The sequence below is a fragment of the Mycetomoellerius zeteki genome, unplaced genomic scaffold (assembly GCF_001594055.1).
Source record: "Mycetomoellerius zeteki isolate Tzet28-1 unplaced genomic scaffold, Tzet1.0 scaffold35, whole genome shotgun sequence".
Classification (NCBI taxonomy): domain Eukaryota; kingdom Metazoa; phylum Arthropoda; class Insecta; order Hymenoptera; family Formicidae; genus Mycetomoellerius; species Mycetomoellerius zeteki.
The window spans coordinates 3,564,690-3,580,911 of NW_017257338.1; the positions used below are offsets into that span (position 1 = coordinate 3,564,690).

Consider the following 16,222-nt stretch of genomic DNA (forward strand, 5'->3'; position numbering starts at 1 on the left):
AGTAATATTTATTTCTATTATTTAAGAATGTTGCCCTATCGATCATCGTAATAATCGTAAATCTATTCTGCATTTATCTTTTCGATTCTTATAGAGTGCATAGTCCATAAGACCATATTACTATGGTGTGATTATACATCGTGTACAGTTCACTTTAAAGCATTTGCCCGTATATTGCCTCTGGTAGCGGGAGACAACATCTACATAACTGCGGGTGCGATATTAGTATTAAATCTCGGTATGCCGAGGGATAGAGAAACATTGCTCGCAATTAGATCGAGACGTTATACGACCATCGGTCCGGTGCAATCTGCAGTTTGCAACTTTGGCCAAGTCGTTGGAAGTCTCTGCCTTCCTGTTACCGTCTGCGCGCATGGTGGCCTCGGTTTACGCTACACGGAGATACGTAAACCATGGGGGACGCCGCTGTGTTTGCTCGTAAACCCCTCGTACACGCTTGGAAACATCCGATGGACAGACGCGCGCGAGCAGCGAAATCCTCTTCGGCAACGAGCTTTTGGTTTCAAACTTGTTCACGACTTCAATGTTTGTTTCGTCTATGCTCTTTGCGATACGTGTATTTACGTTTAACGCTACTATCGAACTTCGAACTTATTCATGACGCAAACATCATGATTTGCGTATATCTAAACAGGATCTAGTTTCAAATTTTCTTATCTTGCTTCTGGCATTTTTTTTGTTTAATATTGTTTGATATTAACAAGAGATACAGTATAAATTTCGATTTATTATCAGAATTTTTAGAATTATTTTAGAGAATAAAAAAATATTATTTAAGATAAAATTCATTTCACACGCATACAGGTGACATTTAAGATATGACTTTTAAATCTTCTTTTAGCTATCTATATTGTAAAATAACAATTGCAAATGTAATAATTAAAAAAATTAGTAGATTCAAATCATTGAATTAATGTAATCTCTTATTATAGCTATACACATTCATAATAAAAAAAGTTTAAAGAATAACAAACAATAAAATGACAGTAATGGAATAAAGATTATACTTAATCTTTTGTTATTTGTCGTGGAAGATCCATTTTTTTCTGAGAGAAACAGTCTATGATGTTTAACTTCCTCAGGAAACCGCGTTCGATGTTGATGGAAACGATTAGCGGAATTAATGCAAATCTCAGAGGTAAACGTGTCATTTACATGTCTGATTATCTTCAAGCCTTCCACCGGTTACATCATCGTTGCCATATTTGCCCATCGGCGTTGATTGCCGGAGAGGATGTCGCGGTCGCATAATTACGTTCCTAATCACGTTAACGAGAATTTAAGGGACCGAGTCGTAAATCCAAGCATGGTGCATAGATTATTTGCGACAACTGAATCCCTTGATATTCAAGCGAAATTGGAAATTATTTATAAAGTACGTGAGAAAGGTAAGAAGAAGCAAGAAGAAGAAAATATTAATGGCGTTAATATATAGAATATTTCAACATAAAGATAATTTATAATTCAATGATAATATACTTAATGATAATAGTTAATAATTAACGTAAAAATATAAGATAACAAACATTTATAGTATCGTAATAATCAATAACATAATTATAAAAATGTGCGATATAATGCAAAATATTGTATGTCTGCAAATATTGTATGATAAATTTCGCTGTTTATGTGTAAGTAAACGTGCACAATTAATATTGAAATAAGTGAAATTTAATCATCTCATTATGAATTTTCGGGAAATTATCTTAATTTAAGTAAACTCATTAAAAATTTTCGCACCGCATTGCAGTTGCGCCAACTTCATCCGCACTGATTATTGCTTTTTCATAAGCAACCTAGACACCGACAATTCGATTACCTAGTAATTTACCGTCGAGTAATTAAATTCTGTCGACGACGACGCCGATGACGGCGACAACCAGTGTCGCTTACTTAACGAAGGATGCTAGATGGCGGATGCTCGAATTTTGAACAAAGTGACATACGTTCAACGTGACTCTTCAAGTATTTTTTTTTATGAAAAAATGGATATGGATTAATATATTAAATCCATCCATTACACATAAAATATCCAAACTAAAACATATTTTAGGAACAAACATCAAGTGAATTTACAATCAATTTTTTCTTAATAAATAAAGAGAAGAGTTATTATTCGCAATTTCTCATCTTTCAAAGTTGAATTTCTTGTTGCAAGCCTGAGAAACGTAATTTCTCTTGAAGCAAAGTGATATTGGCATTAAGTAAAAAACAAAGTTTTCTTTACGCAAGAATTTTATGCAACTCAAGTTTAGAAATGTATAAGAAAACTTTATTAACTGAATAAGAAAACTTTTTCATAAACTAACTTTGTGGTATAATTTTACTTTTCAACGTGCCAATATTACTAATGTTATTTCAACGCAATGGTTTATATTTTTGGTGCACCTTAATGCAATCTATAACTGTTTAATATCGATCTTTGTTGTGTCACATTATATTATACGTAAGCATAAAATGTATTGAAAATCAAATATGTATAGATTTTGCATTTATGAATGTTTTTGTGATACTATTATGGGAACGTAAAAGGAAGCATAATTCTGATTTTGCATCATATTACAGGCGACAGTAATTTCACCGAAAAATTTAATTTCGCCGAAGTGCTTTGACAGTAACTTCGGATAGCAGGTGGCGCGCCGCGGAACAGGCATTTTTTGATTAATTTTATGAAGACAGGCGGATTCAAGTCTACGTCATTCGCAGGTTCAACCTTTCGGAGGGACTTTCGACCGTCGTTCCCGCCGAGTCTAATAAATATTTTCCGAGGGAATTTAGAACGCTAGCCTAATGCGCTTACTCTTCTTGAGTCGGAGCGAGATCGATCGTTGCGTAGCAGGTGCACTCGATAATCGGTCTCGTCGTACTTTACGATCCCGAAGAGTCTCGACGTTGGGGAACTTAAGCGCCCCAGTCAATTGCTCCGGATGCAATTTGTCGCTTTCGCTTGGCTCGAGTGAAGGACTCGCTTCACTTATATACGAATCTTCGTTTACGAGTTTGCGAAGCGTCACGACCTCCCCTCATATGCCGTGGCGATGCTAAAACTTGGATTAGTTTGCTTTCAGCTCCCGATGTCGGCTGAATTAGTCGCCCATGAGGCGACTCATGGTGCCTCATCTCATGGCGAAGTTGAGCGCTAACGTCGCTCCTATTTCGCCAACTCAATGTGACTCGTCATCACTGTAGCTTCTCGGTGCGAATCTTAACACCGAGCGAATGCAGGAAACTCTGAATCAGATTTGCGATTAATTTCGTCTTACGCATCTATAGATTTCAGAGGAAGCAAGTCATTAGAGTGTATAAAAGTTGCGCGAAACCAGCGAATAATTTGAGAAACCTGTGAAGTAAAGCATACTCAAAGGCTCATTAAGAACTTTAAGTTTATATAACTTGTGATCTCTTTAATCTTAAATCTGATGTATCGATACCTTATCATTAAATAATTTCTTGCATTTATAAATTTTATATTAGTACCGTATATATAATATTAAAAGGAAAAAATTTCTCTTAATGTTATTTTATACTCTATTCTTTTTATTGTTAGCAAAATATTTTAATTTGTGTAATTAACTACATGATAGCGTTTTCATAAGTCTTAGAAAATTATTAAAGAAGAATTATACAGCAGATAAAATATCACAAACGCAAAGTTTGTGAAAAGATATTGTTATTAAAGACGTAAATTTACGTAAAACATTGAAATCAGAATGGTATGTAATTGATTTTCGTAAATTCGATTGGAATTTTATTTTAGTTTCAAACGATGTGCGAAGCTAAAATAAGATTTTTATGCACGAGTTTTATGAAGGTTTATATTACGGTTTCTTACACATTTCATTATTATTTATTATTTACACTTATAGTTATAATTGTAAATTGCCTGTTTTCTGGTAGTCGACTTGGCCTCAAAGAGAATTCCTTGTCTGCGTTCCGTCCATCACAAACGGTCTTGATTCAATTGATTCTCGGGATGGACCACTGCACAACGCGCTGGTAGATTTGTCCTTAACAAAGGATCCTGATTCGACTGTGTTCTATGTTCGACATACCTATGTGCAATACATTTATGCATTCAGTTCGGGTCTCACTGGTATACGTAACATTGGAAGATCTTGGAGCATCTCAACTGTTAGTTTGGGAATAATTGATCCAAAACAACATTTAATTGACACATAATGCGCTTTACAAATCCGTTAAATACATCGTATAAACGTGCTTCAAATCTTTTCTTTTTAACATCTTGGATATCAAACTTGATATCGTAACTAATTGTAGTTACTAACTCATTTTAGATTGATTATTTCTAAAGTAACGATTGTAATGCTTCAGAATCTTTCAATATTACATCTATAAGCAAAATGCGACTGGAATACACAAATAGATTACACATTTGTTATTGAAACCAATTAATTCTGAAGTTCAATATTATTAAACTATAAATTTCAAAGAACATTTAAATTGTTAAGGGAAAAAGTGTCTAACAAAAAGTACAATTTAGCTTGTATTTGACAAATATTATGCACGGAAAAAAAATATTAGCTGCCACAGTTAAAAATTAGATATGGCAGCTAAATTCAATAGCATTATATGGACACTTAACGTCGTATCTGCGAGGTCTAATTTCCATTAGCTGTGAGGCCTAAATATTATCATTGTAACAGATAAACATTTTGCTATTATATCGATGTACTAATCATTGCAGCAAACGTTTTCTGTGTAACAGATAATTTGGTAGCAAGTACAGTTTCAGCAAACCATATTTAATCCAACCATATTTATCCGATAACTGTGACAACTATCTTCATATTGCTAAATAAATCGATCTGTAACAGACATGCATATTTTGCTATCGCGTCCTTATATTAGCTACAGCAGTAAAAAAATTAAATGTTAAATAAGAATTAGTACATTGCACAATTGATTTGACGAGTGTTCTTGAACGATAAATAATGGCATTCCATCGCGTTGTTAATCAACTAGTAAAAAGATAGCTTCAACCCATGTAGGCATTCTTTTCGCTCAATAGAGACTTCATTAAATACCAATCGACTACATTTTCGATGACCTTAAATACGGGATATTCGTCACTATCGGATTCAGAGCAGGAATTTCATCTATGCCCTTCGAGTATTTCCATTATCGACCCTCTGCGAGTTTGCAATACCGAAGAAGGGCGATGAGAAAGTACAAAAAGATAACAGGGAAATTTTTTTCGATATAGTGGGCGTATGAAAAATGCTGATATGCACCCATATCATTTTCCATTAAAAAAAAGAAATGGTGACAAGCTTATTCTCTGTAGAAGAGTAACTTAAGGTTATGGCTCTTTAAAATAAATAAACTTTATGAAAAATGCAAGCTCGCTATATGCAATCCTATGGTAAAAATATATGATACGAGATAAAATGTGAAAAGAATGTATGTACCTATAATATCTTTGCGGTCGATGAAGAATATCTTTCGAGAATTTGGAATAGGTTTTGAGACGGAGACAGGTTCGATCAACTCTCTTATTTCACGCGTGTACATAGGAGAAAAATATTTTTCTGCTGAAATTTTTGTTGATTTTTTGTCGTCAACTTACGCGAATAAATCGCGGTTACCTTTGTGAAGATATTAAAATAATAGAAGAATTTTTCGAGAGCCCGCAGCGAGATTCAACGAGGATTACATGAGCGTGAGCCTCTTGAATTCTTTTGTGTAAGTACGAGTCACGATTAAAAGCTTCAACATTGCTCGACGAAAAAGCCCTTTTATACCTTGTGTTCCACTGCTGAATCATACTCTCTTATTTCACGTATCATTATAAAGTCTTCATTATAAGTTAAAATATTTTTCATCGTAGTACGATTGTTTTCTTTAACAATTAATATTCAACATTAGAAATATTACGCATGTTACATTATCATTACGAATATTTTATGTAATTTATTTGGCATATATATATGATATATAAAACATGGAATTTATATTTTTGCTTTATAATTTCAATAATTTTATTAAATAATTTATTTGACAAATAATTGCTACAATAATCTTTGAACTTATATACTTATATCAATATAATTTTTAATTTATACTTTGACTTTACAGTTTGATTACATCTTCCATATACATTACTTTTCACATCTTTGCAATCTTAAAAATTGTTTTTTTCTATAAACTTAAATTAGAATTTCAATATGTTAATAAATGTATTTATGTGTTTCTATTATTATATATTTATAGAAAGTATAGTTCTACTATACATACATATAGTAGAACTATACTTGTATGTCTTGTATATATCTACAGCGTACACTTTTAAAGGACCATTTACTTTGGCCTTCGTGCGTTGGTTCTTGCCGTAAATTCGACTGGTTTTCGCGCGTTTTCAGCATTTGGTAGATGTGCCAGGACCAGAAATAGGCGGACGAAGTGAGCAAGGGTTCATTTTCACGCAGACAAAGTGTTGTACGGTTTAATAACGGCGGGCAGTGCAAAAGAGTGCTACGCGATCATAGTAGACAAAGTACGAAAAAGGCTGCGCACAAAGCGGCGGCACGTAGACGGCTTTTATTAACCAGATTTTAACGAGAAACCCCGATAAGTTCATAATATCTTGCCGCTTTTTGTAGACATAGATTTATTTAGAAATATAAACGCATTATGTAGAATTTTACTGCGAAAAAGTTATTATTTAAATTTGTTCGTACGTTTTTATATGCTTTCCTATTATAAACTATTACACCTTATTTGCAAATCTATTTAGATTTTTAAATAAGATTTAACGATGTGTACATATGCGTACATAATTTTTATAATAACATATTTGTTTTCGTAATAGAATAGAATTTTATCGCATGTTTAGTTCGATAAATTATAATCTTCAATTGCTATGTGAAAAATAAAAATGATTATTGCATAGCTTTCAACAATTGAATTAAATTTTACGCTCTAGAACAACATTAACTTTCATGTAACATGTTTCAATTTTGCACAAGAAACGTAGGTGAGTTTACACATACACACACACACACACACATATCTATCTCTTTACAATGTAAGCGGAGCTGCTGCAAATATTTTCCAGGTAGATGAGTCAGACTTTAACGCGATTATGATTCGGTAAACCGATATGCGATACGCACTTTGTTGCACGAGGTACCTCTTATCGATTTTCCGTTGACACCTTCCCTTTATGAATCTCTTATCTCCCCTTCATGATTTTCCGGTATTTTGAATCTCTCTCGTTGCTTAAAGATTGAGTTATTCTCACCAGTAAAATGCAAATCGTAGTGAAAGCGCACGAGGAAGAAGATATGAAAAGCTTCTACAGCTTGTAAAATAGCTTTAGATAATATTATACGCATATATATCAAAACCGTAGATTTTAATTTTTTACGAGACATTACTTTTTTTATTCAAAAACTAACCACGCTATTTATAAATGTCTAATAATCTTCAAAGTAAATTTTAAAGGATTCATTTTTATATAAATGCCTTCGTAATATAATATTCCATTGCATTTGAGAATATTGTGCAGATGGCTCTTTTCACACGGTTATTGGAAATAAAATTTTCAACAATGGAGCGCTATAAGCCGGCTACACCGTAATTACTTCAAACGAGAGCTTATAATTAATACTGTTTCGCTCAAGTATTTTCCCAATCAAGAAATTAACTGACATGAAAAAGAGTGAATTATAGTCGATAGATATTTCAAACATTCGCAAAAAAAGTGAACGTACAGTCGACAGATATTTTAAATATTCGCAAATCTTTACTTTTATACACATATAGTATGTATACACGCAAATCACACACGTGGGTAATACGTGTTATTGCGACGATTTTGTAATCAGTGTGATCCATGTTACTGATTACGATTTACGTTCTCTTACACGATCATAACAGTGTCTGTTCCTGCTATTTCGCCTAATCCGACTCAATGGTAACTATCCCTGTTTACGCTCTTAAAGGGCGATTTACACGGGGCGACTTTATTCGCTTGAAGCAGCGTCTAGGCATTAATTCGTCAGTGAATTCTCTCGATGCTGCTTTTATTCGCTCGAAGCAAGCTTCTTAATTCGTCAGCGAATTCGCTGATGAAAGCTTCTTCTACACGTTTGTTTTTTATTCGCTAATGTCTAAAATTTTGAAATCGCAGTGTCGAGTGGTCGCTTGACGACTTAAAAATTCGCTCTGGAAGAACAATGATCAAAGCGTTTGTCGCCAGCGATAAGAAGCACAAGAAGTTAGCGACAAATTAGCGACAAGCTAGCGACAAGCTAGCGACAAGCTAGCGATAAGCTAACGCCAAGCGTCGAAAACAGCATTCGCTGCAACTAGATGCTAACAAGAACAAACCAACGTCTAGAAAAAGTTTTTAATAGCGAATTCGCTATGACGTCATTAGACGCTGCTTCAAACAAATAAAATTGCCTCGTGTAAATCGCTCTTAACACAGAAGCATTGATAAAGAAAACTGTGTTTTTAAGTCCAAGTTTCTTTTTTTGTTTCTTTTTTCAGTGAAATCTTAGTTGCTTATCTTGTTTTATTAATAATAAAATTATAATAAAAATATAAAAATAAAACCATAATAAGAATGTAATCAGCTAGATTGATAAACTAATTAATTAAATTATCTTAATAAAAATTTAATGTTTGAAATGTAAGTATTTTAAAATACTTTGTTTTAAAAGATTATTATAACTTTTACTACCTATACGTATTTTAATAAAAAAATTAAACTTATTAACCTGTTTTTTCTGTTTCTTTTTCATTGTTTTTTGAAACAAAATTTTCAGTTCCAAAAATGTTAATTAATATTTCCGATTTTTACAGATAGTTATTTTCCCAATGTATTAATTATAAATTATATATTTAATGTATAAAAAATTTATGTTACGAAATTTTTTCGGGGGGGGGGGGGACCAGGGATGTACCGTGCACCAATCGGAATGACAACAAAAAAAAAAGGAATTTGCTCTTGTATTAAAAAGAAGTCACTGCACCAATTTTGTTGTAATTTACAACAATTTTTAACATTAATGAATTCCATTTGGATATTTTTACAACTTTTAATGTTTCCTCAATTTGAAAAAGAAAAATGTTACGTTTTGTAAATCATGTAACTTTTACTTATTTTTTTAAAGATTTTTTTAAGAAGGATAATACAGTTACTATAAAAATGTATTAATTAGTATTAAGAATTACTTATATAGTCTTATAACGAGAAAAAATATTTTACGTAACAGCAAAAAAACTTACATAAAGTCAAAAGTAAAGTTGTATGTGTTTAACATTTAAAAATGAAAGAGAGGAGTTCGATAGAATATATACATCGCCAATTCAAAATAAAATATTCTCATTAGTAAAGCAGTAAAAAATTATTAAATATCAACCGATGTGAGTGGATGTGTGCTATCAGAATGTGTGCTAACGGGATCCTTTCAAAATAAAATAATTAATAAAAAATTTCGGGGGGAGGGGTTTGAACCTCCAACCCCTCCCCCCTGGATACGCCCATGATTATATATAGTTTTACTTTGTATATTTCATTTAATGACATTAAATTACCTTATTCATGTTATTTTATTTAAGTAATGACATTAAATTACCTTATTCATGTTATTTTATTTAAGTAAAATTTAATCTATCTGCAAAAAGATCGTAAAAATATGAGAACTCTGATAATTTTTGGAGCATATTTTTAAATGAGCAAATTCACATTTCAGTGAAAATTAAATTATAATTTGCTTTAGACTGCAGATATCAATATTAATGATCAAAAAGTTCGTCGTTAATAAAAGTAGACTTGATTTGCGACTGTTTTTTCGTAATTTGTTTCATTTAACCTAAATATCCAAATACGAATGCTTTCCAGCTTAAACGAATAAATTATTGACGTCGCGTGATTACAGAATATGTTCGAATGTATAAAATGATTGATTCTTCCAATATTATATCACATTTGAAAAGTTCTGTTTTGTAGTTCGATCATATAAATACAGAAGAAGATTAGGATTTGTCTTGAAAGATTTCTTTCAAATTCACTTGATTTCTTCCTACTCATGCAAGTATCCGAAACTTTTGCCAGTCAAAAAGAATCTTCTACTAAGTGTTAAGAAGAATTGTCAATCATGACATGATTCAGCATGTGTATTTGGGGCGTGTGAAAAAGATTACCTTTCTCAAGAGAAATGGCACGGATCTTCTCTCGGTTTGAATTTTAGAAAGAGTGCCACGGGCGAGAGAAAAAGTTTGATGTTGAATCGATAGGAGAAAGTTGCCAGCAAATCCGATGTTTCCTGCAAAGATACGAAAGTAACGAGCGAAGCAATCTGCGAGACTTTGCAAGGATTGGACCGCTGCGAGGTAAGTGAGTCCGATTTACTATCCGTACCAGAAAATGAGGCTTTGCACACAGTAAAAAATTTTGTGTATTTGTGTTGGAAACGGTCTACTCACGTTTGTGTTAACAGTTTGTGTTGAATTTTTTAACATATTTGTGTTAATTTAACATAATGTGATTATGTTATTTAAACATTTTTTGTGAAATTGTTATTAAATGTTGCTTAGTGTCAAAATGACACAATTTATGAGTAAGCGAACAAGTAACATAAAAATAATGTGTTTTAAAACGTAAATTTTAAGATAAATGAATGAAATATGTGTCAATTTAACATGTCATAAATGTTAATTTTCTAAAAAAAAATATGTTTCCACGGTTTGTTTACAAACTGTGTCGATGTTATCTTTCTTTGTATTTATTCTCTTACATAATATTCCTTCTAACATATTCATTTTGTATAAAATTAACTAAAAAATTTGAGTGGACCGTTTGGGACATGCGATTTATGTTAAATTTAACACATTTTTTCCAGCTGTGTAAAATTTTTGCTGCTAATTACAATTTGCTGCGATTTAAATAAAATCATATTTTAAAATTTCATCTACATTAAATGCACAAAGATAATTTATAAAAGTACTAATCTCTAGCTAAATTAAAATAAGTTAATTCATTGTACTGAATATTTTTTAATGAAGAGAAAAATAAATAATTTATATTAAAAGATATATGTGATTCCATTCTACCAAAAATCTTTAATCTCTTTAAAAAAGAAATAAATTAGAATTGATGGTCAACTATTGTAATGATATTATATAAATAATTCTATGACTTCAATCTTCGATAATAAGAATTTTATTATAATTACAGATAATTTGATTATTAAAATTAGTCGATTCGGTTCCGTCTCATCGTGATATGATATTCAGAAACAAATATTATTTGAACAACTCAATGATAAATATCACTTCAATATTTATTTTGTACAAGTTGTGCGTTTTATCAATCATCATCCGCGTAGACGTAACGTCGACGTGATTTTTTGATGCAAATACTGATGCTAACGCGATCCTGGGAAGATCCGTTGCACCGAGAATTGTAGATTCTATACAAATGCGTATAGCTGCAGCGATATACATGATGCGCGCATCCATCCATAAATGGCCTCTCTATCAATCGTTGTCGATTTGACATTTCGCTACAGGTTTTGCGCGATATTTCTCGTTGATAAACTCACGAATAACTTTTCCAAATTCCGTGACTGACGATAGCTGAGTTTAAACTGTCTAATTCTATGCATTCTTTCCGTGGTTTTAAACCAGTAATTTTCGATTAATTGTGCCGAACAATTTTATTCCAATACTATTTACGAAAATATTTGTAATTATTTACGTAAATATTTGAAGCTTTTTATTCGCGGTAATTTGAAATTCTTTGATTACAAACAAATATATTTTAAACATACAAAGTTATTTACATAAATTGTCGTTCCACAATCTCAATTGTAAAAATTTCTCAGATTACGAAAAGCATAAATTTTCAATACAAAAAAACATTTTAATATAAACAATGTTCATATTATTTTATAATTATATTACAATTATAACATTAAAAACTATAGTTTGTATTACAATGTTTTATATGGTAATAATATTTTATAAAACGTTCCATAACAACATTCGACCTTTATAAAAGGCTATGAAAAGAATGATACAGTGTTTGTTACATTTTATTGGGAGCATTTCAACTGCGCATTTTTGTTCGTAGATTATTTTGTCGAACGGAATTTTTGATCAAGAAGGTGACTTCGTAGTACGGCATTCAACGTATGTACGTGCACAGATTTCATTTCCGGTTGCAGAGTACCCTGAAGTTGAGCGAACAGCACGACTATCTCGAATCTCGCGATTCAGGAGATCATCACGAGTGAAATGGAGGATTTTCAAAAGGTCGAAACGGATTATCGAGAGTGCCGCAATGTGAAAAAGGATAAAGCGCCGTCATATTGTAATAGTCTGTTGTCGAACAGGAATAACTACGAATATCAAGATTTTAACATCACAGATCCGCTTTTGGCTCATGAATTGTAAGTAATGGAGAGTCAATTTATCTTATTTAAAATTATTTTATTTGTAATAGTAAAAATATATTTAACTTGCTTTTTTGAAACAAGGTATAATTAAGTGTTATAAGCAGAATTCGGATTTATCGTTTATGTATGAAGAGTGCTGCAAAGATAAACTTATAGATATAATACGGCGTTAAAAGTGGTTACTTTCAGAGTTTAATGTACTACTAAATGAGAAAAGTTATGTGTAACGATGTCTACCCATACAGGGATTTGTATGTACTATGTAATTTTCAGGTTTACGCCTCAGCATAAACGATAATAACTTCCACGCAAAATCTCGTGATAAAAGTAGAATTCATAAGATTCAAGTATACATTACAATATTAAGATGATATATGATCATAATTTTTGTAATTTATTTATATTTGCGTTAATGTATTATATACATTTTATAAATTTCATATGAAAGTAAAGTTTATATTATTATTCTTTATGACATATTTATAGTTCGTTATTATTATTATCGTGTATTTACTTCGTTCGTTGTATAAATAAATAAATAACGCCATGGAGTACAAGAAGAGATTAAAATAATATTCTAAAACAATTTTTTAAAATAGAAAATTATTGCAGTATGTTGTCAACAAAAGTCTGATTAAATAAATATTTCGATTTTATTCAAATTTCTTTATTGAGCATTTTAATAGCATCGCTTTCGAATGAAAAGGCATTATCGAGACCGACTATGAGTTCTCGCGAGATTGTTGGCGCTCGGTAGAGCCGAAATAATATTCCATCGATCGTGCGTAATTCACAGTCACTTAACACAATTTGCAGGTTATTGCGCGAGTGCTTTATCCTATTATTACCTTATCTTGCTCGCGCTACTTCGTGTTCGTTAAATGCATGGATCTCAGAATTTATCTGCTGCGAATACTTGATAACGCTGACTACTGTGTACACATTAACTATCTTTTCAGGAACATACTTTATCCCTATTTACATATGTTTCATATTTTGCAAATAAAAATATAATCTCATAAAGTAATCATATTTAGTAATAAAATATAATTCTCGCGTTTAATAAGAAAGTTTTACTATGAGAACATTTTTTATATTATTTATTCGTGAAAAAAAATTTCGTAGGTAATTGTACTTCTTAAAAATGCATGACATATATTATTAAAAGACAATCTCGCTCAAAATCAGCTTCTCTAATTATTGTCGGAAAATCTCGCAGTTATTTTCTGCAAATTTCCGTTCAATCATCAGGATCTCGCTAAGAAACTGCAGAATAAGTAAATTCGCAATCGTCCACGCGTAATATTATCATTATAATTAAGTGAACAGATTGCAGTAACATCTCCCGCAATTTCTATTTAATCACTACCTTGCCAAAAAGATATCAACAATATTATAAAGTGCAGTCATAGCAAAAAATTGGAGCAATCGAACTAATTGAGAAAGAACAACTTTTTAAATAATTTCCATTTGCTTGTTGCCACATTTGCGGATTTAATTTCTTATATCAAACTACCTCAAATTATGTCGATAAATTTTCATTTAAAATTTCATCTTAGACATAGTACTATCCGATCGTCAATCAGTACGTCCGCTTATTGTTCCTCTCCTCGTTCTTGTGATTTTGTTTTGCCAGAAAAAAAACTCGAGCTTGGAGCTCGAGAAGCTACGACCGCTCTCTAGCAATTCTTATTTCTTCTCTGTGATTTCCGTCGATTCATCTCCGGTCAGACCAGGAGAAATCACGAAGATCTGATCGCGTGTTTTCCCTTCTTCACGACCGCTTTGTTCAAATTCTTTAGATTCCTACCATACAATCGTATGCCGAGACCGAGGCTTTTCTGTGCTAATGACGTAGATGCTGAATGTGCTGAGACTGCTATTGTATTACCAAAAAGACCTCCATCGCCCATCAGGTTTGTTACGAATACAACAGTGTTTGTTTTAACATAGGTAATAACTAAGATGTTTAAAATTAAAACTATAAATTTAATATTGGATCGCATCATCAGTTTTATAAAAACAATTTACGACACGGAAATAACGATTTTGCTGAAGTTATATATACCTAAAAATTTAGCTAGATACAGATCCGAAAATAATATTGTTGGACTATATATCAAAATAAAATATAATAGGAATTTCAAGCATGATGAGTAATATGTCAAAAAGTTTTGACATATTGCTCTAGGAATCAGTTTGAACAAACATACTGATTTTGGTTCAATAAAATTATTTTCAGATCTGTATATATTCAACTAAACTTTTATACTTCAGCAAAATCATTCTTTCTGTGGAGTTTCAATAAAATTCGGATTTTTTTTTATAGACACATTTTGCCCGGGAGATTCGATCTGCGTGCTAGTACCAAAGAGTTATTAAAGCGACGAAGCATCACCAAAGCTCGAAGGTATTTGTGGGAATTTAAGGATCGAATTTTGCAGAGCGCAAAACAAGTTTGGAATGCGGATGTCGATTTGGATTTGGTTATTTGCACACTAGTGCTCCATGCAATGTGTGAAAACGTGATTTGGACAATGGCTGGCATAGGAATTGATGCCCATACTTTTATCAATATGGCCATTAGCTGGATATTAATTGATTTACAAATTTTAGATCCGATTATGCTGAGTGAGCAAGAACGCATTATGTTCACTGAATTTGAATTACTTGACATTGACGGTACGTATAATAATATAAACTTTTTTATATTTTTAAAATATTATTTTATTTCTTATTATTCCAGAATTAAAAAGCGATCATTTCTAATTTAACATGTATCTATTTTTTTATCGTAAAATTAAAATTTAAATACATTATGTTTTATGTTTTATTTTTGCAATTTTTTTAGTAAAAATATAATTTCCAACAAAAACTGCCATTGTTGTAACAATATTTGCAAAATTAAAATACAGCCCTATTCAGACATTTAACGAATATGTACGCATACTTGTGTTTCGTTAAAATAGTTAATGCATATTTGTGTTTTGTTAAAATAGTGAATTGAAGCTTTATCATATAATTTGTTATGTGTGTAACATCGCAATCGATCGTGACTATAGAGACCGAGTTAGAAATGGAGCGCATTAGCGTTGGAAAGTACCGGGAAACTGCGACTTGAAAACACACTTAACTATTATATACATATACTCATTAACACTAAAACGTAATACACGGAACTTCTTGCGATTAATACACGAGATAATATATTATTTGTAAGCTTGAATATTCATCAAATTCGTCAGAGCGTTCGACAAGCCATGAAATGGTCGTCTCTTCGAAACTCCGTAGAACTCTCTTCGAAGTGCATCGTCCAAAGTTCGATCCGCACGTCTCGATTCATTTGCATCGTAGTTTGCCATGGACGCTGGTCAGTCCCGCACATCAGACGGACGTTATTAAATTTTATCCTAATGTGAGAGAACGAATCGACGAGAAGTTATCGGACACATCTGAATACGTGAAATCAATCTATATACCGGATGTTACGTGTTCTCACTTCTGAGAGGTGCCAAATCAAGATTATATGGCTTAAAAGAAATCCAAGTGAAATTCCTTGATCCAAATCCCTTGAGAAATCAATTATGAGTAGGATGACTAAAAATAAAGGACCGTATTTTACTTAATACTTCAGAATGCAGTTACTTTAACATATTGCGACTCGAGACAAAAAAGTATCGCAGAATTTATTCTGAAAAGACTCATGAAAGTATATATAATTAGAAAATGGAGAAATGAGAAAATATAACTTGAATAAATTCAATGTCTGTAAA

General features: G+C 31.8%; 2 protein-coding genes across 6 annotated transcripts in view; one reads left to right on the plus strand and one right to left on the minus strand.

The window, feature by feature from the left end:
* LOC108725661 (dipeptidase 1) overlaps nt 1–16,222 on the minus strand; it is a 109,643-nt gene that overhangs the window by 25,321 nt on the left and 68,100 nt on the right. The gene's annotated exons all lie outside the window — the stretch shown is intronic.
* Nucleotides 9,863–15,986, plus strand: LOC108725659 (uncharacterized). Of its 5 annotated transcripts, none has more exons than XM_018452840.1 (5): nt 9,863–10,387; nt 12,125–12,443; nt 14,252–14,365; nt 14,779–15,131; nt 15,695–15,986. In XM_018452840.1, the coding sequence occupies exons 2-5, from the start codon at nt 12,289–12,291 to the stop codon at nt 15,952–15,954; spliced, it is 882 nt and encodes a 293-aa protein (XP_018308342.1). In that variant the 5' UTR covers nt 9,863–10,387; nt 12,125–12,288; the 3' UTR covers nt 15,955–15,986. The 5 variants fall into 5 exon arrangements, with proteins under 5 accessions (XP_018308342.1, XP_018308345.1, XP_018308343.1 ...); XM_018452843.1 differs by having other exon boundaries at nt 12,219–12,443; XM_018452841.1 differs by having other exon boundaries at nt 9,863–10,383.

Excerpts from the sequence above, each read along its gene's own strand:
- LOC108725659 (XM_018452840.1), top strand. The coding sequence starts at position 12,289 with ATGGAGGATTTTCAAAAGGTCGAAACGGATTATCGAGAGTGCCGCAAT. Across the intron at positions 12,444-14,251 it reads CCGCTTTTGGCTCATGAATT|ATTCCTACCATACAATCGTA; the intron begins GTAAGTAATGGA and ends CAAATTCTTTAG. Across the intron at positions 14,366-14,778 it reads AGACCTCCATCGCCCATCAG|ACACATTTTGCCCGGGAGAT; the intron begins GTTTGTTACGAA and ends TTTTTTTTATAG.